General features: G+C 39.1%; 1 protein-coding gene across 3 annotated transcripts in view; it reads right to left on the bottom strand.

Moving 5' to 3' along the window:
• QTRT1 (queuine tRNA-ribosyltransferase catalytic subunit 1) overlaps positions 1-26,362 on the bottom strand; it is a 351,133-nt gene that overhangs the window by 226,137 nt on the left and 98,634 nt on the right. For 2 of the 3 annotated variants that reach the window (XM_044084475.1, XM_044084473.1), the window contains exon 4: positions 12,067-12,261. The exons of the other annotated variant lie outside the window; for it this stretch is intronic. In XM_044084475.1, the coding sequence (XP_043940410.1) occupies positions 12,067-12,261 (195 nt within the window). The remainder of the gene's footprint in view (positions 1-12,066; positions 12,262-26,362) is intronic. 3 annotated transcript variants of the gene reach the window in all.

The raw sequence follows: 26,362 nt of genomic DNA, 5'->3' as shown, positions 1-26,362 counted from the left end.
ACAGCACCCTGCTAGTGCTGGGCTACAAAACCTTCCAAACATTTAGACCAGCTACTGCACAGGCAGGGGACTAAGAGTGGAGGTCTCTCAGTTTAAATATAAAATAATCCTACTTCAAGGATGACCAGACAAGATGATCCACTCGAACTTCTCCAAATCCATATCACCAGAGGCGAAGTCCTATACCATATCTTTGCAAGCTATAAGTCCCCCTCTTTGACCCAGGAAACCCATAACACCTCCTCAGACCTACTGGAGTCACTCATCATTCATCCCAGTACCATATTCATGGGTGACGTTAACTACCCCACTTCAAAATGGGAATCATACCCAACCCAAACATACAGGGCCAGAGATTTCTGGACTTTATGAACACAAACACCCTGGACCAGACAGTAGATATGTCCACTAGGGGTGAGAGCATACTGGATTTTGCTGTTACTAAGATGGAAGGATACTAGGTGTCTCAGAGAATGCCCCTTCTCTGAAACAGACTTCCTATCCATAGGAAGCAGATTTCTTCCTTAACTCAATTCAAGCATAATTTGGACCAGTGGATGAGGAATTAGAAATTCACCCCTGGTATGGCACCTATCCCTAATAAACAGAGGCAGCCTGTAAATGCTTGACTACCCAAGCCCCAGCCTACATATACCCCTTAGAATAATCTTAAGGTCCCTTAGCTTTTTAAGTACATTTGGGATGCATGGCTAGGGTTAAAAAGGTTCCAGTGGATGTTAGTGTAGTATACACCTAGGAACCTCTGGACATGGCAATTGAAAATACATTTAAATGTTATGCTTGAAAGAGCTGCAGTTTTACATTTTTTAATTCAGTTCTACACCACAGTTTTTAACTGAGGTAAGAACTGGTTATCTGAGACTAATAGCTTGTACTCAGACAGGGCTAGCAATCTTTAATCCCTAACAGGCATTTAATAACCCTATACCTAGAAAAAGCATCTTAGATAAAAGCCTTACTCAATGACTTCCCTCAATCACAGCGTCTCTGCAATGCAACAGATGCTCTGATGAAATAAATATAATTAGCCTTCACAGAAAATATGGCATGCAGATAAACTGAACAATTCTATGCAGGCAGGAAACCAAGAAAATTACATTTAAATTGTGTTTCTTATGTATGCAGCATTCTAGCACTTTAATCAGAGAGAAAAAACACTTTGTGATGAAAAAAAAAAATGTGACACTTGTGTGGCGTTCATAGGTGTGTACTAGGTTAATGGCCCTGGAGCCTTTATAAGCCTAGCCCATAGAAGTGCCCTCGCATTGTGCTGCCCCACGTTAGTTCCCAGTGCCTCTATCAAGTAGAGCCCCTGGAGTGATCCCTAGGGTCAACTTTCTATTTCCCATCCACTCATCAAGATTTCTCTTGAAGAGGGCTAGTGAGGTGCTCTGCTTGACATGTATGGGAATGTGGAGGGATTGGAATTTCTTTACATGTAGCATTTCTAACAGAGCTGGGTCAGATATGGCTTTGTAAGTCAAGCAGCAATCGCCTGTTAGCAGACAATATGAGACAGAGAATAGCTGGAGTTTTTTTGAGTCTGTCCATGTATGACATGTGTTTAAGGCCTAGGATCTTCTTTGTGAGGTACTTTTGTGGCCTTTCCAGCTGTTGCATGTATCTAGTGATGTACATGACAAATGCGGCATTATACTCGATGATTGGCCTAATGAGGAAAGTGTAGAGAGAGATGATGACCTCTTTCTTTGTGGATGCAAAACCCTTGGTAATGATAAGTGCCACACAGAAGGACTTTCTGACCATAGTGGCAATGTGGTGGTTGAAGGAGAGGTTGCTGTCAACCTGTGACTCCAGATCTCTTATAACACCTTCAGTGTTCAGTGGGCTCCCATCGATGTGGTAATTAGTGGGAACAGAGTTTTTCCCACAGGGGATGACAACGCATTTTTGGCATTAAGCTTAAGGCCATGGTTTCAACACCAGTCACTGGTCTCAGGGAGGCCTTTCTGTAGGATGTCAACATCACTTGGGGAGTTAATAATGGCTTCCAGCTTGCAGTCTTCTGTGAACTTGGTCAGCCAAAGTCCCTCCTTGTTGGCCTGGACTTCTGAGAAGTAGATGGCCAAACAGGAGAGGACCCAGGACTGATGACTGTGGCACTCCACTCATGACTGGTCAGCAGTCTGACTTGGAGTCCGCTACTTTCACACTGTGGGTTCCATCTGTGAGCCAATTTGCAAACAAACCTAGCGATATAGGGGTTGATGCCTAGTTTGGTGAGTTTATCAACAATTCCTGAGTGGGGAATGGTATCAAAGGTCAACTTGGCCAGATCGAAGTAGGCTGTATGAACTGCCTTGCCCTCATCCACAGCTCTGGTGACTGATTCAAAGAAGTCAACCAGGTTGAGCAGGCATGATCTACCTTTCACAAAACCAAATTGCATGGGATCTAGAGTTTGGAGATTCCTTATATCCTTGTTAATTAGGTCCATGATGATGCACTCCATAGCCATACATATCAGACTCGTCAGGCTAATGGGGTGACAATTCCCAGGGTCTATAGTCGCTCCCCCTTTATGGAGATGGATGACTGTAGCAGTGTGCCATTCAGTAGGGACAAAGCCTGAGGGGAGGCTGTGACTGAATAGTGCCAGTTCACTTTGTATTTCATGTAGAACATATTCAGGGATATTGTCGGGTCCCATGGAAGCTGTATTCCTGGCCTTGGACAATGCAGCTTTAACCTGTGCTGCAGTAATGCTAGGTGCTTGGCATTCCTCCAGTATTATGATCAGTCCTTTGGGGGGGGTATAGTTGGCACTGAATCTGTCGGCCAGTATGTTGGCAACAGCTGCTGTCTCAGTGTAGGGGGGTAGCATTGTGCAGTAACTCAGAGCAAACCTGGGTATTGCCGTAGAGATTCTTAACATAACTATAGAAGGCTTTGTGGTTGTTTTAGTGTCTGTTGTAATTCTGCCTTCATAGCTGGATTTAGAGGTTTTGATGAGGGATCTCAACTTTTTATTGAGGCTAATAAGGGAGTTTTTCCAGTCTTGGGACATCACCTTTTTCTGCAACAATTTCTTCCTTCTAAACTAATGTGAAAAACACCAAATTCATGAAAACCAGAATAAACTTCAGAAAAAAACATGAAAAAAGGCAAAATAATGACTGTCCACACAGATAAAAAGTTAAGCGCTTTCTTTCATTTTAATCACAACAAACGTCTTCAGAACTGACCAGTAAATCAATTAGTCAGGTTTAAATACAAAATTTGATTAATAAATAAACCAATCAAATGTCCATTCATCTAAGTATTGAGTAATACATACCATTTTCTTAAAGGCAAAAATATAAAATGTGAAATATAACACTTAACATATGTACAGAAAGCATATAGTACATAGAAATGTGTGCCTACTATAAAATGTTTGTCAAACTGTTTAATAGTATAGTCTATTATTTAAAAGACATTTAACATTTAAGGTCTCATTTAATCCAGGAATATGATCTGCCCTAAGAAAAACCTGCCATTTGAGCTCCTTGTTTTCCAGGGCATTGTTGAATTCTGTAACAAATGGAGTCAAATCTATTTCATCCAACACAAAAAAATACAAATTTCTTGAAGTTAGAGCACTCCAGAGCATGTTTGGCTAAATAATTGTTAGTGTCTTTATTTGTCATAGCCAAATGGGTGTTCATAAATCCTTTTGTAAAGGGCTCTAGTTGTTTTCCCCACATAGAAATTATGACAAGTGGAACAGGTTGCCAAATATACTACCCCCATACTTTTGCAGTTGTATCTGCCTTTACTAACCACCATTTTATTAATGTGTGGAAAAATATATTTTTAGATGAATCAATGAACCTGCATTGTTTGCAGTTATAACATGGGTAGGTGCCAATGGTTCCTCTTAACAATTTTATGTTCTCCTATTTCTAAAATAGACTTTACACTTGCAACCTTTTTATAAATAAAGTGTGGGTGGCCCCCTAATACTCTAGCTAAGTCTCGGTTTCCCAAAATAACTTTTCAGTTGTTGGAAATTACCTGTTTGATACTGTGACAGTCAATACTAATAGGAACAGGAAAGGCAAAATCCATTTATTTTACTTTCCCACTGTTGTTATTAGTTATAAACCCACTAGTTAAAATTGGTGGGAACTTGTCCATCCTAACCAATAATATCTGCTTGAAAATTTCCTTCAGTTTTTCATATGGATACCCTCTCTGGACAAACATGGAAATAAGTTTGTTTACCTCACAAATTAAATTTCCTTTGTCTAAAATTAATCTACTGAGGTGTATAATTTGTCCTCTGACCAAGTTCAACTTCATGAACAAAGAACGATCACTCTCACAATGAAGGAAATTGTTAGTATAGGTGTCCTTTCTAAACACCGTACTGATGAATCTTTTTTCTTCAAGATTTATATTTATATTGAAGTTCAAGAAGTGCACATTTGTGCTAACTTCACTTAAAGTGAACTTCAGTCCCATCCTATGTCTGTTCATATCATCCAAAAATAGACTTAACTCATCAATAGGTCCATTCCAGACAAAAAACAAATCATCAATATACCTCCTATAAAAGCAGACATATTTAAATCTCTCCAGTTTGGTCAGGAAGGACAGTTCCCACCAACTTAACACTAAATTAGCGAAAGCTGGTGCTACTTTAGCACCCATAGCAATCCCACAGGTCTGACGGTATATTCTTCCGTCAAATAAGGAAAAGTTATTTTTCAACACCAAATCTAGTAAAAGGCAAATGGACTGTACCATTATGTTGTCAAGCTTAATGTGTTCCTTCAAAAAACTTTTCACAGCTTCTATCCTCATACTTTGATCAATAGAAGTATGTAGGGAAACTAAATCTACAGTAACTAATTTTATTTCTGTACCTGTAAATGTATAATTTCTAAGAAGGTCCAATAACTCCCAAGAGTCTTTCAAAAATATGGAGTCTTAACAAGTAAGTGGTTCAGCAAATGGTCCAAACAATGGGAGATGGTAACAGTTTTACCCTTTTTAGATGACACTATGGGTCTAAAGGGTGGGTTAGTCACATCTTTATGTATCTTTGGAATACCAAAGAAAACACCTAACAGAGGTTCTTCCACATAAAGGAATTCATAGGTGTTTAAATTAATGTAATTTTTGTTTAACAATTCCATCAAATGTTGGTCTTTATTGTGAAAGTTTCTCCTCATTCTGTCTTTACTGACTAACTGCTAATTATTTTTGTCATTTCGTAATTCCTTGATACATGCTTCGTAGTCAGATGTTCTCAATATGACCAACCCGTTACTTATCGGCTTTCACAAACCTATACTGTTGACTCTTTCTCAAGTCAGTCAAAATTTTCATGTCTCTTTGGTCCCAAAAATACCTTTTACTTTTATGTTTATTTTTGTTATAAATTGTATGTGTTCCCTGATTATTACATATACACCTGATGTCAATTTCACACAGTTCATTAAATATATTCTGTTAAAAACATATCTAAGATTTAACTTTCTATACACCTGATGTCATTTTCACACAGTTCATTAAATAAATTGATTGTCGATGTCAGTTTTGGGTTCACATTACTTGGTTTTCTACATTCAGTGTTGTTTCTATGTTCTATTCCGTTAAAAACATATCTAAGATTTAACTTTCTGATGTATAGTTTTAAATCTAAAATAGTGTCAGTTAAAGGAGCTTTAACAGGAGGTACAAAACAAAAACCTTTTTCCAAAGCTTTTGTTTGACTTTCACTAAGTGATAAATCACTAAGGTTATATATTTTGCATAAAGGTACTATTTCTTTCGATATCTCTCCTCCTTCTTGTTTCCCCAGGTTCCCCTTCCCTTTGGTAGTGATCACATTGTTGTCTGTCTCGAGTGACTTGTAGGGAAAAGGGTTATTTGAATCATGTGAAACATCATTATTACTGCTAGTACCGTCCCCTGCTTCATTTGTTACATTTCCATTCTCTTCATTACTATTCTGGTTATTTTCAACAGAATTCCCCTTGTCAATATTTCCAGTACTCTTAACATCTCTAAAGCCATTAGAAGTACCTTTTCTGACAAGACCATTTGATTTTTGATTCAAAACAAATGCTGTATTGTTTGGATAAGTTAAAGAATCTCGAGCCAGTTTATTATGCTTTCTTTTAGTTAAGGTTGCCATGTGCCTTTGAAGTTTAGCTTTGATACCATCATAAAATGACTTAAACATGCCAAATTGATCATGGTTTACAATACAATCATTCAATTCACATATTTCTTGTTCTAACACAGTTATCTGAATGCAGTTGTGTTTAATTAACAGTTTTAAAGCCTCTGTCCCAGCACTGTTATATACAGTGACCAAATCTTTAAAAATGCTGTCAGTTTCCTTAATACCATTTGGAAACCTATAGCATCTTAAGCCAAATGGCACTTGTCTGCATTCTACACAAGGATGTAAATAAAAGTTGTCATATTCAAGTGAACGCAATTTAAACAGTTTCTTTTCCAAATTAAAAATGTTAGACTTACAGTTCGGTGTCTTAGTTTGTAGTCCATTACTTTCTACAAGGCTGATAACATTGTTAGAAGCACTGATAAATGTTGCAAATGGATTAACAACATTTTTGTTAATGAAAGACCCTCCATAATCAACTAAGTCACTAGCAATGACTGTGGTGTCACTTCCTGAACTTTCAGTTGAAGACTTCCTGTTGCTGCTGTTCAGATTTAAAGGAGCCTCAGCATTATTAGATGAATGGAAAACAGTTCATAATCTGTCCAAAACAAGTTGAGCTTTTTGGATAGCTTCTGTTAAATTGTTAGCTATCACACCTAGATCTTCTGGTGTATTGTAGTTACTTAAATCAAAGTTACTGTCCGAATCTCGAACTGGTGACACTTCCCCAATAGCAGGCATCACTGAGTCCTTGTTTGTATGGAAAACAGCCACAATGAAGTCTTGCAGGTGAAAAAGAAAATCTTAGTAATGTGAAAAACACCAAATTCATGAAAACCATAATAAACTTCAAAAAATACCCTGAAAAAAAGACAAAATGATGACTGTCCACACAGATAAAAAGTTAAGCGCTTTCTTTCGTTTTAATCACAACAAACTTCTTCAGAACTGGCCAGTAAATCAATTAGTTAGGTTTAAATACAAAATTTGATTAATAAATAAACCAATCAAATGTCCACTCATCTAATTATTGGTTAATACATACCATTTTCTTGAAGGCAAAAATATAAAATGTGAAATATATATAACACTTAACATATGTACAGAAAGCATATAGCACATACAAATGTGTGCCTACTATACAAATGTTTGTCAAATAAACTGTTTAACAGTATAGTCTATTATTTAATGTTCCTATTAGTATTGACTGTCAGTATAAAACAGGTAATTTCCAACAACTGAAAAGTTATTTTGGGAAACCGAGACTTTGCTAGATTACTAGGGGACCACCCACACTTTATTTATAAAAAGGTTGCAAGTGTAAAGTCTATTTTAGAAATAGGAGAACATAAAACTGTTAGAGGAGCCCCTGGCACCTACCCATGTTATAACTGCAAACAATGCAGGTTCATTGATTCATCTAAAATATATATATTTTTCCACACATTAATAAAATGGTGGTCAGTAAGGGCAGATACAACTGCAAAAATATGGGGACAGTATATTTGGCTACATGCTCTACCTGTCATAATTTTTATGTGGGGAAAACAACTAGAGCCCTTTATAAAGGGATTTATGAACACCATTTGGCTATTACAAATAAAGACACTAACAATGATTTAGCCAAACATGCTCTGGAGTGCTCAAACTTCAAGAAATTTGTATTTTTTGTGTTGGATGAAATAGATTTGACTCCATTTGTTACAGAATTCAACAATGCCCTGGAAAACAAGGAGCTCAGATGGCAGGTTTTCCTTAGGGCAGATCATATTCCTGGTCTAAATGAGACCTTAAATGTTAAATGTCTTTTAAATAATAGACTATACTATTAAACAGTTTACTTGACAAACATTTTTATAGTAGGCACACATTTGTATGTGCTATATGCTTTCTGTACATATGTTAAGTGTTATATTTCACATTTTATATTTTTGCCTTTAAGAAAATGGTATGTATTAATCAATAATTAGATGAATGGACATTTGATTGGTTTATTTATTAATCAAATTTTGTACTTAAACCTGACTGATTTACTGGTCAATTCTGAATAAGTTAGTTGTGATTGAAATGAAAGAAAGCGCTTAACTTTCTATCTGTGTGGACAGTCATTATTTTGTCTTTTTTCTCACTTTTTTTTTGTAAAATTTCTTCCTTCTGTTGTAGAGTTTATTAATGGCAGGGGACCACCAGATTGGCTTCCTTTTTTTGGAGGAGACTGTCTTGGTTCTGTTGGGTATGGCTAGTTCCATGCATTTATGTATGTGTTCATACAGTGCATTGGTGTATGATTCGGCAGTCATGCATCTATTTTCCATTGACATGGGTGCCGTGAAGTTAGCCACCTCTGTTTTCAGGAGGCCAAAGTCAACTTTGGAGTTTTTCATGGTAGTTACCTTTGTGGGGATATAGGTGAGATGTGGATTTCCATGGTGATTAGTCTGTGGTTGGATCTAACTAGGGAGGAATTGACTACTGGTGTAGAGCAACAGTTGCCCATGTTAGTAATAACCAGGTTAAGGATGTTGCTTCCTCTAGTGGGGTAAGAATGAGTTGGTCCAGGGCATTGGAACTGATGAATTCCAAGAAGCATGTGCATGAGTAGTTTTCCCAGTTGATGGAGGGGTAGTGGAAGTCACCTAGTATGAGAGTGTTGGGTTGGACCCTAATAGTTTCCAGGGTGCTTAGGAACGTGGAGTGACAGTCTTGGGACATGGTTGGGGACCTGAAGCAGGCTACGACTTGAATCTCCGTCTTACCCACTGTTAGTTGTACCTGAAGTATCTCAGATGCGTGATGTTGGGCTACTAGTCTGGAGGTGTGCATATCTTTTATGAATATGCAGACTCCACCACCTTTGGAGCTTCAGTCCATGTTCTGGGGCCAAAAGGTGTGGAATGAGTTATTGCCTGGTAACGTAGGGGTGCTTTCTACTGCTTTAAACCAGGTCTATGTTGCAACACAAATGTCAATGTTCTCCATTTTGACGAGTGCTTCTAGCAAGTGCATATTGAGATTTAGACTTCTAGCATTGGCAGCATGACCCTCAGAGTGCATTTACTTATAGCTGTTACGGTGGTAATTTGGTCTTCAGAACATCGCCTAAAAAGGCACTACAGGGGTGATAAGAGCCTTAGCCAGTATCTTGAAACCCAGGGATGACAGATGCAGGCCATCTCTGGAAAAGCATTGAGGTCTGTCAATCATGTCATCCCAAGCAGACAGATGCTGGATCCCCTCAGAATGACACCAGAAATTTAGCCAATTGTTGAAGTCAATCATTTTCTGCTTGTACTGCAGTATCATTCTGGGCAATGGTAGGATGCTGCTCAGGGCTAAGGTCATACCTGCCTGGGCTACATAATCCGAGAGCTCCTCCATGTCTCTTTTCATGTATTCCTGGGAGGTGTGTCTTGGGTCATTCACACCCACATAGACAGTGAGAGTCATACTTGTACTTGTTGTGGAGTGACCTGAGTGCGTGTGTTATGTGTCGGATTCTGGCACCTGATAGCTGACGGTTGTTCTTCTTCTTTCGTCTTTTCCCAGTTAGGGGTCGCCACAACGGAACTCCGGTCCGCTAATGATTGGCAGTAGATTTTTATGGTGCCGAGGTGCCAGCTCAACGCCCAACCTTCAACGAAGGCACGCCCATTCATGCATGTCTTTCGAAAGCCACTTGACTGCGGGGAGGACATGCAGACTCCACACAGAAGGTGCTCCAGCCGAGAATCGAACAGGAGAACCTCTTGCTGTGAGGCGACAATGATACCGCTGCACCACTGCGGCTTCTCACCTGATAGCTGACTGTTACCTTCTCCTTATTCAACCTAGTGAGTGGGACATTAGTGTGCCTCACTATAGTCTCACCAATGATTAGTGTATTGGGCAAGCTGTTTTGCCTTAAGGGCTTAGGTTAAGAGCACACTGTATAGATGATCTATATGTCTTGTGGTTTGTGCTGTGTTGTGGTGGTCAAGTGTGTTTCTGCCTTTGAAGTCTTTGCTGTTTGAGTAGATTTTATTGAGAGCCTACGCGAAGGTGGGTGTGTGGTTTGTGTATTTATGTGAGAGCTGTGATGGTAGGTGTTCTGGAGGGCTATGTGTTGCATGTGGTGTGGTGCAGGTGTTGACCTTTTCCTCTTAACCAGCTATTCTGGTCTTGGCTTGAGTGTGCATGGCTTCCAGTTTGGATATATAACTGCATCTCTCACAGTCTGAGTGTTGGGAGGTAAGAGGAGAGGGTTGTCTGTGTACATGAGGCAGTTGCTAAACTGCCTCAGAATGCCCAAGTTTACCAGGTTAATAGGAGAAAGCACAGGGAACTGACCTTTAGACATGCCAGGAGGGGTGGTCATTATTACTACGTACTGGAGCTGTTTCCTTATATATTCCTTTTACAGAAAAAATGTCACTCAAGGTGTCTGAGTCTGTACAGACCACTGCCAAACACTTGAGGGGGAAACTAATATGTAGACCCTGAAAACTTAAGGATGAAGTATTTAGGCAGATATTCTGAAGTTAGAAAGAAATCAAGCAGTACTTACTGAAAAATAAAGAAATAGCTTGTCAAGAATGATGAAAAGAGGGGAATCGCATGAATGGCTACTGCATGGCTACTACTAATGCTGGTCTCAGCACAGCTTCACTCTGCTGGGTTACAATACTCCTTTGCTACTTCTCTCACCAGAAGAAAAATGTTAGCACCAATCCCAAGAAGAGAAGCATGCCATGGCCTGTTTGGTGATCCACAGTCTTGTCCCAGATGTTGCAGAGGTCTGCAGGCTTGTAGCCTTTTCTGGTAGATGTCTCAAATAGCAACCAGACCAATCAGGTACGTTAAGCAAAGACACTCACTCTCCTACCAGAAAGAGTTAGGAATCAATGCATTCTGCTCCTACTCTCACCAGGATCAGAATATAAGCACAGATTCCAAGCTGTTACCTATAAAGCAGTTATTAAGCTTTCTGTTGATCAACAGTCTCCAGGAAATAATGTAACTGCGCTCCTTCTCTCACCAGGAGAAAACATAAGCACTAATCCCAAGATGACAACTGAGAGGCAGAATGTGGGATATAACAATAACTGGCGGTTTTGCAATAGATGCTTAAAGGTAAGATGAAAAAAATGGTTTATCCTAAACACTGCAGTGTGCACTAGAAGAGTTAGATGTGAAAGTAGGTAACTTACGTTTTACCTGTCTAAAAAGTTAAGTTTTAGTGGAGAGTCACTATTTTTAAAACAGCAAGATAAATTGAAAGGGGGTGGTCACTTTTGTATTCTGGTACTATGGAATACAGTAGGATGGCCAATAAATTTAAATATTTGAAGGGGAGTGATTTCACAAAATGATAATTTTGTGCTTACTCACACCAGATAGTAAATGCAGAGAGAAAATGAGTTATATGGTCAAATTAACATAAGGGGCAGGAAACTAGAAAGACAGTGGTGTTTAAGAACACAACAGTAACTGGTTGGGAAGGTGGGAAAATTTTCTGTCTGACTCACAAGAGATAGAGCTGTGGTCTCTTTTCAAGTTTTAATATGCAGTCAAAAGCAGAATACAAGTAAAACACAGTGTAAGGAAAACAAATCACAGTATACAAAATTGAAAAAGGCAATAAAGTAATACAAAATACAACGAATAAAAAGCAAACTAAACTTTCCCTCACAGCAAACTATAGCAGAGTCTGGGTGAGCCTTTCCAGTAAAGCACATAAATGGAATGTGTGACTTTTTGCATCACTGTTGCCAACTTGCTCATCAAAAGCAATGTACTCTGTTTAATCTATACTGTAGCACTTAAAAACTGCAATGAACTTGATGGTAGAAATACATGCGACTTAAGTGCAAGTCCTTTACCCTTTTTTTGGGAATACAGCTTTGTCCTAGCAGATCACTTACCTTCAAGGCACTTTTTCCGTAGCTCAGAATCAAGCCCTCCCTGAATTATAGCAAACAGATTTTGCTTATCAGGATTCTTGTTTGCAGCAATACAGCGGTCAAGCCAGCGAACTGAGCGAAGCATGGCGTCTTCTACTCGTGGTCCTGAAATCGTACTACTGACAACATCGTCCAGTTGCATCATAATGTCCGAACCTAAAAGTAGGGAACTGTTAAAAGGACAACAAAAAACATCCCTATACAACACTTACTTGTGAAGAACAGTGTGACTTATCTGCAAAAAAATCACCTGGTTGTATCAGAAATCTTTAGGCAATAGAATGCCACCTTTCAAGCACTTAGCAATGAAATACATGAACATCTCTTCCAGATCCTAAACAATGGTATTCTCATTTGCAGTTCTTACTCAGAGATACTATCAAGTCTAGCAAAGGATAGTACTCTACAACATTTATTGGCAAAATGCTGCAGCGTCTTGTTTGCAGAGAGTACACTATATATGGAGTACTTCAGGCTGGCCAAATTCAACTCTTCACACCGGATGTTTTTTTTTAATAGCTCTAACATTATACCTGCTCTACTTACAGCATTCCTCATTCAAATCTCTATACATCTACTTTTTTTAATCCATAGTTTGAGCGAAAAGCAAATTATTCCCCTCCTGCAAAACAAATGCAATGCCTTTAACACTGATAAGTTGCACAAGTCTTCCAGATATTACTTTTATTTACCTGTTAACTATTTACCAATGTAATCACATATGATCTTCAAAACAGTACATTTATCAAATGCAATTTCTAAAGATTGTGATTTTCATTTTAATTAGAACATTTCTGTTAAGAGCTGTGTTGTTCTTTATCCTGTTTCATTTTGTGCTGCTTCCCTGACAATTACAATGGCACCAGCACCCACAGCATGTACTACCATAACCACTCTCATGGCAACAGGCTGTACTGCTAATTCTGAGACTCAACAAGAATAAATGAGCTCAAGAAAACCATTGCAACCTGTCTGAGATCTTAGAGCAACAAAGAATACAGCATTAGTTATTTCTCTGCACAAAATGCGTGTGATACATGAATGACCTATATCCAGCCAATGTAAGCTGATAAGGTTTTACAAAAACCTAGACAAGATTGTGAAAATCAAAACTGAAATTAAAGCCGGACAAAAATCTAAAATGTCTCACTTCAGAGATTTCAAAACACCTGTAAAATTCATACATTTACTTTACAAATATGCTTATTTAATAACTATTTGAAGCCTCCCCTTCTACAATGAACTTAAAAAAAATTCTTCTGCCTATTCACATTCAGGGGGAGAGAGTGAGGGTAATGAATGTTTCTACAATAATAAAAAAGAAGGCATTAATAATCCCAAAAATATAGCAAACATCCTATTGGTTCCTGTGCCTTTACTTATATTTTGATAACAACAATGCCTATCTGGACATGGCCCTTTTTTATTGGAGACCTAGACAGAAATGCTACAAAATTATATTTGAATACTATCAACTGAATGCAAAGCTAACTGTGGAAATGACATTAAATCAACAAACAGTGAAATATGCAAATGAATTTTAAGCACAAGCAATATTAATTACAGTAGCTACAAAATGTCACAGGAACAAAAGGGTGGAGAAAGTATAGTTGTGTACACTTACCATAAATGTAGATGTTCAAGTGTATTCACTGTTGCAGTCATCACATTTGGGATATCTGCCTGCAGGTATCCCTCGGTCGGCCTGAATACCAGAGTCTTGGGATTTCTGCATCGGATGCTGTCGCTTCTTCCATGACATCAGAACGTCATGGGTATAAAATATGCAGCCGACGCCATTACATCAGTTTTTCTTGCCCCAGATGTCAGGAGCCCCCTAAATAGGAAGCAATTACATGGTGTGGAACACCCCCAGCAAAAAGCAAATACCAATAATACAAGGTATGCCAAACAAAAAGGATAGGTAGAAGTAAAGAGAAGTCAGGGGGCTAGAGGGAGGGTAACCAGAACTGCAACAGTGAATACACTCGAACATCTACATTTATGGGAAGTGTACACAACTGTACTATGTTCTTCATGTTTCACTGTTGCAGTCATCACATTTGGGTTGATTCCCAAAGCTGAGGAAGGGTGGAGGCAGTCAAGAAGCATTAGAGCTGGCAAGCAGGTCCTGTAAGACTGCTGTAGCAAATCCAGCTCTGGATGTAGAAAAGATAGATAAGTGGTAATGCTTGGTGAAGGTGTGTACAGAGCTCCAGGTTGCAGCTTCCAGGATGTCACAGGCAGGGACTCCCTTTAGAAATGCTGTAGAGGTTGACATAGCCCTAGCGGAATGTGTTCTGATCCCCTGTGGGGCAGGTTTCCCATCATGTTTGCAGCAGAAATGGATGCAGTGTGCTATCCATGCAGAAATGGTTTGCCCTCTGCCCCTGTAGTAAAACTGACTAGCAGCTGGTCAGATTTTCAGAAAGGTTTAGTCCTGTCCAGATAGAACCTAAGCTGCCTGTGCACATCCAGGGAGTGCAGGATCCTTTCCCCTGTATTCTGAGGATTAGGGAAAAAGGTTGACAAATGAATGGATTGGTTTAAAGCCACACTAAATACCACCTTTGGCATAAATGATGGGTTAGTCCTAAGAGAACCCTGTCCGCATGGAAGATAATGAAGTGTTCCACGGCTATAAGGGCCTGCAATTCAGACACTCTTCTTGCTGAAGTGAAGGCTGGAAGTAAAGCTGTTTTCCAGGAGAGGAATTTTAACTCTGCTGAAGCAGCAGGCTCAAAGGGTGGAAATGTGAGTTTTTCCAATAAAAAGTTAAGGTCCCAGGCTGGAGTGGGAGCTCTCCTGGAGGGGTCTTAAATTTTTGGCTCCTCTCAAGAAATGTTTGACCAGAGGATGAGAGAAGAGGGGTGGCTCAGTATTACAATGAGCTGAGATGGTAGAAGCATGAATCTTAATTGAAGAGAAGGATAGGCCTTTGTGGAACAATTCTGTTAAGTAATCTAGTATAAGAGGTAAGCTGGGCACATTTGTGTTCATTCCTTGAGACTGGCTCCAAGAATAGTATCTTTTCTACTTTTCTGAATAGGATTTCCTAGTAGTAGGCCTTTTTGCCTCAAGGATGACATCCAGCACCTGTTTACTGAGGGTTCAGGGGATGAACCAGGCTGCTAGGTTCAGGGTTTGTAACTGAGGATGCAAAATTTGGCCCTCCTGTTGGGACAGCAGGGAGGGAGTCTGAGGCAGGTGCCAAGGAGGCAGTACTGTCAGACTGCGCAAAGGTGGGTACCAGTGCTGGCATGGCCAGTCTGGTGCAATCAGGATTATCCTTGGCTTGTTCTGTTTGATCTTTAGTAGAACCTTTGAGTGGAGGGGCAGAGGGGCAAAGGCATAGATTGGGAGGTTTTCCCATGTCAAGGACAGAGCATCCACTTTCCATGCTTTGCTGTGGAGAGTTCTGGTGCAATATTTGCTCAACTGAAAGTTCTGAGGGGAAGCGAAGAGGTCCACCTCTGGTGCCCCCCACCTGTGGATCAGCAGCTTGAATGATTTGGGTTCCAGTTTCCACTTGTGTGGGTCCATTAGATTTCTGCTTAAATCGTCTGCCAGTGAATTTAGTTTGCCAGGCAGGAACTGAGCTTGCAGGTGCACTTGGTTGCTCAAGGCTGTGTCCCACCGAGCCTTGGCTAACCTGCAGAATGGGTAGGAATGGGTTCCCCCCTGCTTGTTTATGTACCACATAATTGTGGTGATGTCTGTCTTTATCAAAAGTTGCCCTGGAAGAATAAGGCTTTTGAAGGCTGTCAGAGCATTCTGTATAGCTGACATTTCTTTTTGATTGATATGCAGGTGCATTTGCTTTGGGCTCCATTTGCCATGAATACCTTGTCCTGCCATGTGAGCCCCCCATGCATAATCTGATGAGTCTGTTGTTAGGGTTTGGGCGGCAGGGAGTAGAAAGGGAGTCCTTTGTTGTGGTAGCAGGCCTCTGCCCACCAAAGAAACTCTGCCCTTAGGCAAGGAATGATAGGAGTCATTGTTTCCAGGTCCTGAGAAAGTTGACACCAGAGACTTTTTAAGTACCACTGAAGTTTCCTCATATGCAGTCTTGCATATGGAATTAATAGAATGCAAGAGACCATAAACCCTAGGGCTTGCAGTATTTTTCTTGCAGATAGCTGGGTTGTGGTGGTCAGTAGATTGAAGTATAATACGTTTGTTTTTCTGGAGTGAGGAATGCCATCTGGAAAGTTGTGTTCAAGCTTGCTCCCAGAAATACAAACTGTTGGCTGGGTACCTGATGAGATTTCTTTTCGTTGATGGTGTATCCCAGTGAAGTTAGAAGTCTCATTAAAAATGTCAGGTGCTGGAGTAGCAAATCCCGACTGCCTGCCTGCCTGAATCAGGCAATCGTGCAAGTATGTGTAAATTTGAAGTTTTCTCTGCCTGCAATATGCAATGGCTGGAGCTAGGCATTTTGTGAATTCCCCGGACACAGTAGATAAGCCAAAGGGGAGTGCAAAGAACTGATAATGCATAGAGCCTGCTCTAAAACGTAGGTATTTCCTGCAAGATTCCCTTATGAGGATGTGCAGATAAGCTTCTTTTAAGTCTAGGGTGGCTAGCCAGGTGTCCTTGGCTATCATAGGAAACAGCTGTTGGAGAGTAAGCATCTTGAACCTTGGAACCACCAGGAAGGTGTTGAGAATACACAGATCCAGGATAGGGTGCCAAGAGTTTTCTTTCCTGGGTACCAGAAACAGTCAGGAGTTAAAAACCTTGTCCCCTATACTGTGCTGGGACTGGTCGAATAGCCTTGATACTGAGAAGAGAAAGTACTTGCTTTTGGGCCTCTGCCCACTGGTTTGGGGGGAGGTCTGGCCATCCGCCTGGGGTTGGCAGCGAGTGGAAGCAGAATCTGTATCCCTGGGATACAATGTTCAAGACCCATCTGTCCTGGGTGATGTACTCCCAGTTTTTTGCATGTAGGGCAAGTTTTCCTCCTAAGGGTGCAAGTACTTGTGCAAGGTTTGGAAGAATTAATGCTAAGTCATTGTGAAATTTTACCATAGGATGTTGGCTTACTACTCCGTTTTAGAGGTGGGAGCACTCCATTGCTTAGATATGTTCATACCCTGAGACTGTAATCGTGGTGGTATGCTGCCCCTGGGTTAGGACTGAGAAGATCTGAGACGGACTGGAAAGGACCAGTTTTTAGAAGGCCAATGCCTACTGAATCTAGGTGGCTGGACCTGTAGGAAATACTTAACAGTTTGCATAGATTTAGCTTTTCCCTCCATCTTTTTGAGGACGACTTCTGCTTTATTGCCAAACAGGCATTCTTGATTTAGTGGTGCATCTAGTAATTTTGCTATGACATAGTCTGGCAAGATATGTTCCTGAAGCCAATCATGCCTTCTAAGAACAGACCCAGTGACAGCAGCCCTGCAAGATGCTTCTAAGGCATCAAAACCACATTGCAAAGTATGTTTTCCAACTTGGTTAGCAGAATGCATTAACATGTGTAAATCTTTATGTTCTGCGCAATCAAGAATCAACATCATTTTCTGTTTAATTAGTCCCATAATATGTTGCTAATACTTTAACATATGAAACTGGCAATTTAAAGCCCTGATGGCAAGAGTAGCAGAGGTGTATATCTTTTTACCCCATCTTTCTAAAGCCCTAGAGTCCCTGTCTGAAGGGGTAGGGCTTTTGGCTATTGTAGCCTTAATGCCTTTAGGTCCCTGGGAAATGGTCGCTGGATCTGCAGTAGGATTCTTAAAGAGAAACTTATGGGAGTCAGGTACTCTGTAGTACCGGTCAGGTTTTCTGGCCACTGGAGGCAAGGTATCAGGGGTAAGGCTGGATTCCAAGAAGATATCAACTACAATCTCCAGAACAGGGGGTATAGCTAGAGGCCTGTGCTGAGGCAAGTCTAAAAATTCTCTGAGTCTCTTTTTGGACTGTGAGTAGTCCTGGCATTCCCAGCAGAAATGTTCTCTTAAGGTATGCAAGGTTTCACCAAAAGAAAAGTCCTCTGGAGGGGAGGCAGAGGGGATGGAATCCTTTGCATCTGAATCCTCATAGGTAGATAAGAGAATGTCCTGGTAATCAGAGGGATCAGAGTCGTCAGGCTCACGGTCTGTAGAATCAGAAGAAAAATCAATCCTTTGTCTTATAGAGGGGGAAGGCTGGCTTCCCCTCACTAAAGTTATAAGGTCTTCAGCCATTCTAAGCATTTGTTTCCGTGGCATTGGAGCTTGAGCATGCGCTTTGGTTGTCAGTTTTCTAGGCGAAGTGCGGACTCTGGGCCTGAGAAACTCGGTAGTTTTAGTCAAAAACGAAGATGTCAGTTTAATATGAAGATCAGAAGGTTGGAATACACCCTCAAAAGCCAGTGCCTGCACAGTGGCTCTGGACCCATACAAGGTAGAGACATCCACAGGTTCCATAGTCGAAGAAGCAACTAGCGACATACCGGATTCTGAAAGGATCTCAACAGAGGACTCCAAATCTGTAGAAGTGGGTATCAGGGGCTGCGAAGGTGCCTCACTGAGTACCGGCCCATGCTGTCTGTCTCTGTCTTTACCCTTATGTTTTTTCAGAAGATCAGTAGTCGGATGGCTTATCGAAGCCATTTCGGAGTATGGAGAATGAGAGCAAAAGAATTTAGCAACAAAAATAGCCAGACGATGACTAGTTCGGGTGTTGAACAAGGCACAAAACCGACAGCGAGGAACATCATGGTCTGGGCCTAAACAGATGACGCAGTAAGAATGAAAATCTCTGTGAGGTATTTGTTTTCCACAGGCAAGACAATTATTAACTTTTTCTGACATCGGTTAGAGCAAGAAAAAAGGATTCCCCAATGGGGTACTTATCTTTTAGAAGAATTCAGGTCTGAAAGTCTAAAAATGAAAATTTCAGGAGGCGGCCGACCGGCACTTGCAAACTGCTTCTGCTTTGGACACTGCACGGCAAGAAAGACTGATGTAATGATGTTGGCTGCATGTTTTATACCCATGACGTCAGGACATCATGGAAGAAGCAACAGTATCCGACACAGAAATCCCAAGAATCTGGTATTCAGGCCGACTGAGGGCTACCTGCAGGCAGATAACTCAAATGTGATGACTGCAAAAGCGAAACACGAAGAACATCAATCAAATAAGTGAATTTTATCAGACAGAAACAGGCAACACACCAAAGGTTAAAAAGTTCAGTAGACTTTAATTTATTCAACATACAAACATTTAAGAAAAACATTAAGCTGAATTAGTAATAAAATTAAATTAATTAATTTCTAATAAAAAGGCAGGAGGAGCCAGAATGCTAAGAAAATAATCAGGTCAACTAAAAAATGTGCAAGACTGACCATTAAAACCCTGTAAGCTAGACTGACACTTTAAATACCACTACACTTAGACAGAGGGGGTTTGATTTACATAGAGAGGGAGGGGACTGGAAGAAAAAGGAGGAATGGGACACAGAACAGTTAAGGAGAGGTGCAAGACCATGGAAAAACGAGGATTAGTAGAAACCAACATTTAAAGCTTTATTCAGTGAAGTACGCTAAAATACATGTCACCACTAAACTAATGCTGCAGCCCACCTGCAACATGAAGCACTCCTTCTCCAGAAGTAAATTTCACAACCCTCACCCTGAAAGAGGAACCTGACCAGCGGCCACTCAATCCTCTCATCCCTAGCCATCTTTCCAATATACTATAATCTTTGATGTCAGCAGTTCAGGTGAATTATTTGATCCTGCAACTTTCAAGCAACATCCCAGACAACAGAAGTTAACACATACTATGATAAAACACAATGTAGAGAAAAGAATTTCCTGTTGTAGGGAAAACTCCTCTACAGTGCTTCTCTGAGTGGATATGCAAAATTATGACTTAAAATTAAAAAAAAAAGTAACCACAAAGCGGTTGAATGAAAATGGCACATTTATTCAAACTACAAAACAGTTAAAATACTTTAAAAGACTTAGCACTTTCATCCATCAATACTCAAGCATCTTCAGAGTCAAATTAAACAACTAACACAGTCCTCTTTTATAGGCTGAAGTCACAAACACACACATCATTTCCTATTTTTAAAAATTAAAACTTTTTTACAATCCATTTTCTTTCATCAACCATCAACATAAAAATAAGAAAACACTTTTTAAACACACCAGCATTTAAGTTGCATTAAAAGTTAAGCTTAAAAATGTGCATCTCTCGTAATTGTTGGTACATAAACAATATTGTTTACTGACACATATAATGAAATATGGAATATGAAATGTATAAATATGATGTCAGCCAACATTTTTTCTAAGACTGACTAATAAGACTCAATAATATTCATATCATAGTGTTCAAATAAAATTTGCTCTTTTAATTCCTGGCTCCACCTTGGCATTCAGCCGCAAAGTACAGTTGTGTACACCTACCATAAATGTAGATGTTCGAGTGTCTTCACTGTTGCAGTCATGACTGTAGGGTTCTCCCCTGCCGGCAGGCAGCCCTCGGTCGGCCAGAATCCCAAAGTCTGGGTCCGGCGTCGGCTGTTCAACCATGCTCCCTGACGTCAGAGTGCCAGGAGTATAAAGCTGACAGCCGACGCCATCTTCTCCAGTCTTTCTTGCCGTGCTACAGGCTACATATGGGCTGTCATTTATGAATCTGCAAGTATTACAGGCACCACACTTACACATTTTGGATTTGGAGTTATTTGAACACTATGATATGAATATTATTGAGTCTTATTATTCACTCTTAGAAAAAATGTTGTCTGGCATCATATTTATACATTCCATATTTCATTATATGCGTCAGTAAACAATATTGTTTATGTACCAACAATTATGAGAGAAGCACATTTTTAAGCTTAACTTTTAACTTAACTTAAATGCTGAAGCGTGTTTCTTATTTTTATGTTGTTGGCTGATGAAAGAAAATGGATTGTAAAAAAGTTTTCATTTTTAAAAAGAGACAGAAAATTATGTGTATGTTTGTGACTTCAGCCTATAAAAGATGGCTGTGTTAGTTGTTTAATTTGACTCTGAAGATGCCAGAGTACTGATGAGCGATAGCGCCAAGTCTTTTAAAGTATTTTAACTGTTTTGTAGTTTGAATAAACGTGCCGTTGTCATTCAACCGCTTCATGGTTATATTTTTTGTTTTTACAAGTTTGAGTGGAGTTTGGAGTGCGTTGAGAATTATGACTTCCTTAATAATTTTATGTACATAAGAGTGGATACACAATGTTCTCTATATTCCTTTCCTAGTTCTGACCTAATGCCTACATATAGTCTTTTCATTACCTCGTTAGGAACTATGCCCATCATGTGCTTCCATTTGGGCTTATATTCCAAGTCCTGGATCAAATATATTAATCTATGTTGTGTGGCCTTATAGTATGTCTCCAAATCTGGAAGTCCCAAACCACTCTGTTCCTTTGTCAATATAAAATTTTCCCCACTGCATTTTTCTTTAACCCAAAGAAACTCCTTAATTTACTTTTTCATATTATTTCACATCTGAGCTTTTGTTGGTATGAAGAAGTCTGAAGATGTACATAAAAACCAGCAGGACAAAAAACATGGTATTCACTTTTATCTTATTGTTAATATCAGTAAAAAAATTCTATAGATTTATTTTAAAGTCTTTTGGGTAATTTCTTCTCACATTTTTAGCTGCTTGCTCAGTTTACCAATTTCTACCAAATTCCCAAGCATGTCATCTTATCATGACCCCACAAAAAGGGAAATCTCTGCACCAAGTCACATGTTCAGATATAATTCATTACTGTACTCTTGGTTTTTGCTTCATTTACTTAATCTTCTGCTATACTCTTAAAATTTCAGTTTATCAAATGCAATTTTTTTATGTAACATTCCAGAATGATAACATATATTATGTCATATGAAAAATGGGCCATTTTCCCATTAGTATTTCTCCATTTCTATCCAATTATGGACACTCCTGCCTATTTCGTCTTGTAGGGCTAAGCTGGTCCACAGTGAAATTTGGGAGCAGAGTAGTGATTCAAGAGAGAGAGAACATGGGGACGGGACAAAATGGAATTAATTTTCGTTATTATCACATTGGCTATGGCTTTGTGATCAGTACTATTCCACTGGATCTTGGTGCTATGATGGAACTAAAGATGAAGAATGCCACATTTGTAAGGTACTGCTTTAGCAGATGGTAACTAAAGGCAGTAGCATGGGAATAGGTCTATAGTGACTATGAGTGGTTTTCTCAACTGTAGGTGTATGAATGGTAGACTTTTTCTAGTGCCAGACTTCTGTAGTGGAAAATTAAGATAAAAATATGCATAGAAGTAAAGTGCTAAAGGTACACTTTTCAAGAAACCTGGTATCAACTTATAGCCTTCTACAAATCACCTTCCTTGTTCCCCTAAAAGGCCTACAAAAGAAAATGCTTGGATGTACTTACTGAACTACTTATAAATAAAAATACATTTTGACGGCTCATTTCTTCTATCCTTTGAATAACTGAAGCACCTAGAACACAAAAGTTAGGTACACATAAAAATTCCTAGACTTAGTAAATGGTAACTCCCTTATACATATAGCTAACCAGCCCATTAGGAGTCAGCATCCTCTGGACCACATCCTCAATAACACTGCACCTACTTGGGGAGTGGCTAGATGCTGGCTGGTTTACAGTACTTTCCCTTAGCTCTTCTATCTAATATACATTTCTGACAAAACAATTTAAAAGAAACGGGGCCAGCTGATCCATTAAAAATACGGATTTATATTTCTTAAAATCCCTGGAAGAATATTTTGGGACTTTGTTTCTTTATTTGTTGAATTTTCTGTCGAAATCCTCTCAGAAAGGGCACTGTTATCTCCTCAGCATGCGTTACTCCAAAAGGAGTGTGCAGGACCAGTCAATGAAGAAAGAATTACAAACCTCACTTTCGACTATGAATGATTTATCTATAAAAAAATGGATAAAATGGACAGTAACTGGATTCTTTTAAAGAAGAGAGTACAAAGTAAATGGAAATGTTGAAAGAAATGATAATGCAACATAGTACCCAGATTACCGGTATGGAAGACTCTTTAAATGACCCGGAGGGCAGAGTAACTAAACAACACCTTCAAAGCTTCAAACCACGAAGAGCCTCTAAAACCAGATAGTACCTTAACGCAGTTTTATTATTTTTATGCACAATACAATAGCAGCGTTTTCGCTACTCTAACAAGGTAGCTTCTTCAGAGGAAGGTTTTACTTCCTCTGAAGAAGCTACCTTGTTAGAGTAGCGAAAACGCTGCTATTGTATTGTGCATAAAAATAATAAAACTGCGTTAAGGTACTATCTGATTTTAGAGGCTCTTCGTGGTTTGAAGCTTTGTGTCGCTAGTCTGTTTACTTCATTCACTGGTAAACAACACCTTCAAGTGGAATTTCTCTTAAAACAAAACACTTCTTTACTCAGTATAATTGATGATCTAGAAAACAGATCAAGAAGTAATAATCTTTGTATATATGGCTTGCCAGAAAAGACAGAAGGGGACAACATGACAACCTTCCTCACATCTTGGCTACTTAATATCTTAAACCTATTGGAGTTCCTTTCTTTTGGAATTGAAAGAGCCCACAGATCACTGGAATCTTCTTCAGTTACTAAAAAGGTAAACTCTACAACAAGGTCTATAACTGTATGTTTAATTTCTTCCCAGGACAAAGAACTGCTACTGAAAACAGCAATGGCTAACTCTCCTATTAAACTTAATGACAACATCATAAGATTTGACAATGACTATTTGACTGCAGTGATTACAAGAAAAAAGGAATATTTGCCACTGATTAAGAAACTGAAAGAGAAATATTATTCATCTTTTTTTTTTCCAGCAAGACTTAAAAGTATTCTTTCCAGATGGTACCAAAACCTTTGATACATTAAATTCTGCTGTCACATATCTAACAACCAACAACATTATAGATCAATCTGAAAAAAATGGACTGCTCTGCTTTTTCACTTAAGCGTCAAGCAGAGAATAAGAACTGGAAAATATTGGACAAGAAAAAGGAAAAACTAAAAGACAATTTCTTAATTTTTTTTCTGCTAGTACAATAGCTTCAGTTACATATTCAATTCCGCTATAAGGAAATTTCACCTTTTCCATAATCCACAAAGAAAAAAATGTAAAAGCTTTCTTTTCTCTATATTTAACATTTGTTGAACGGGAAAATCCGACTAGGACAGAGCCTATTTTCAGCAGAGGTCTGGGGAGAAACGCTCCAGAAGCATGTCTTTAGAATGTGGGAGGAAACCGGAGTACCTGGAGGAAACCCACGCGAACGCAGGGAGAACAAGCAAACTCTGCACAGAAGACACCCCAGCTGAGAATCGAGCCGGAGAACCTCTTGCTGCAAGGCGAAAACATTGACTGCTGGACCACTGCGTCACCTATAATATTACTATATATGTAATATATAGTACAATAATATATATTATATAATATATAATATATAACTATATATATTTTATTTTTTATATTTTATATATATATATATATATATATATATATATATATACATATATATATAAATATATAATTTTATATATATATATAAATATATGATATATAAATATAATATTTATATATATATATATATAAAATATAATTTTATATATATATATAAATATATGATATATAAATATAATATTATTGTCTATAATAAAAAGAAGTTATGTACTCACCATAATATTCCATGTGAGTTGTCCATCTCGTCTTCATTCTATACTGATGAGTTTGGAACAGAGGATTGGTTCCGACTCGACCGCTTACTAAAGCTCGAGGTCTCAAACTAGTTTGTGGCTCTTTCCCTATCCCATGATGCTCTAGTGCCTTCCTCAGATCTTTTTTGCTGATGTACCTATAGCCCTATTTAAATATATATATATATATATATATATATATATATATATATATATATATATACACACACACACACACACACACACACACACACACACACACACACACACACACACACACACTTCTTTATAAGTCAAGAAGAGCATTCAAAGCATACCAGATGTCCAGATGTACACTACAAACCTCTCGATCCTCCAAAAATTCAAAGACTGGGGGTAGGAGGGTGAGACATAAGAATAAATATGAGATGGACAACTTACATGGAATGTTATGGTGAGTACATAACTTCTTTATGTGAAGTTGTCCTATCTCGTCTTCATTCTATACTGATGGGATAGCATCCCTAGCACCATCTTTCCTTGGTGGCTCACGGGGGAATATTCTTCAGAACAGTGGACCCAATGGAGGCCCTGTCCCTGGAGGTCAAATCCACTTTGTAATGAGTGATAAACATATGACGCTTTGCCCACGTTGCTGCTGCACAAACAGTATCTATTGGTAACTTTGCCCTAAAGGCTTGAGAAGTTGAAACAGCTCTGGTAGAATGTGCCCTTACTTTGCCTGGCAGCTGTTCGTCTGTTGATTGATAGGTAAAAGAGATACATTCTGATGATCATCTGGATAAAGTAGTTTTTGTTACTGCAAATTCTTTTTTATTATCCGAAAAGGAAGCAAAAAGCTGGTCGGATTTTCTGTATTCTTTTGTTCTGTGCAGACAGAAGCGTAGCTGTCTACGAACATCAAGATGGTAAAGCATGTACTCTGCCTTATTGCCATATATGGGGAAAAACACTGGCAGATCTATAGATTGGTTTAGATTGAATTCTGAACATACTTTTGGTAAAAATGAAAGGTTTGTGCATAGTAAGACCCTGTCATTATAGAATATCATGTACGGAGGTTTGATTGACAAGGCCTGTAACTCCGAAATTCTCCTAGCTGATGTGATTGCTACCAGGAAAATAGTTTTCCAAGACAGAAACTTCAAGCTACAAGATGATACTGGCTCAAAAGCGGGAATAGTTATGTGGGACAAAACAATATTTAGATTCCATGGTGGGAGGTGTGGTTTTACGGGAGGTCTTAAGTTTGTGCCTCTCAGAAAAGCTTTTGATAGTTTATGAGACATAATATTTAGTCCCTTATTCCCAATGTGAAAATTAGAGATTGCTGCTAAATGGACTCGAATGGTAGCTGCAGCTGCTCCCTCATTAAAAAGCTTAGCCAAGAATTCTAGAATGGATGATGAAGGTGCTGAGTAGGGATCAATATGATTCTGTGAAGCTGAAATCTCTTCCATTTGCTAAGGTATAGTCTTCTCGCAGACGTCTTATGAGAAGAAATTAGGATGTGTTGGACTTCTGGGGTAAAACTGTG

The sequence above is a fragment of the Protopterus annectens genome, chromosome 9.part0, assembly GCF_019279795.1.
Source record: "Protopterus annectens isolate FY-2018-M chromosome 9.part0, PAN1.0, whole genome shotgun sequence".
In the NCBI taxonomy this organism is placed as follows: domain Eukaryota; kingdom Metazoa; phylum Chordata; order Ceratodontiformes; family Protopteridae; genus Protopterus; species Protopterus annectens.
Note: the sequence above shows the minus strand (reverse complement) of the source record. Positions and strands in the feature narration are given on the sequence as shown.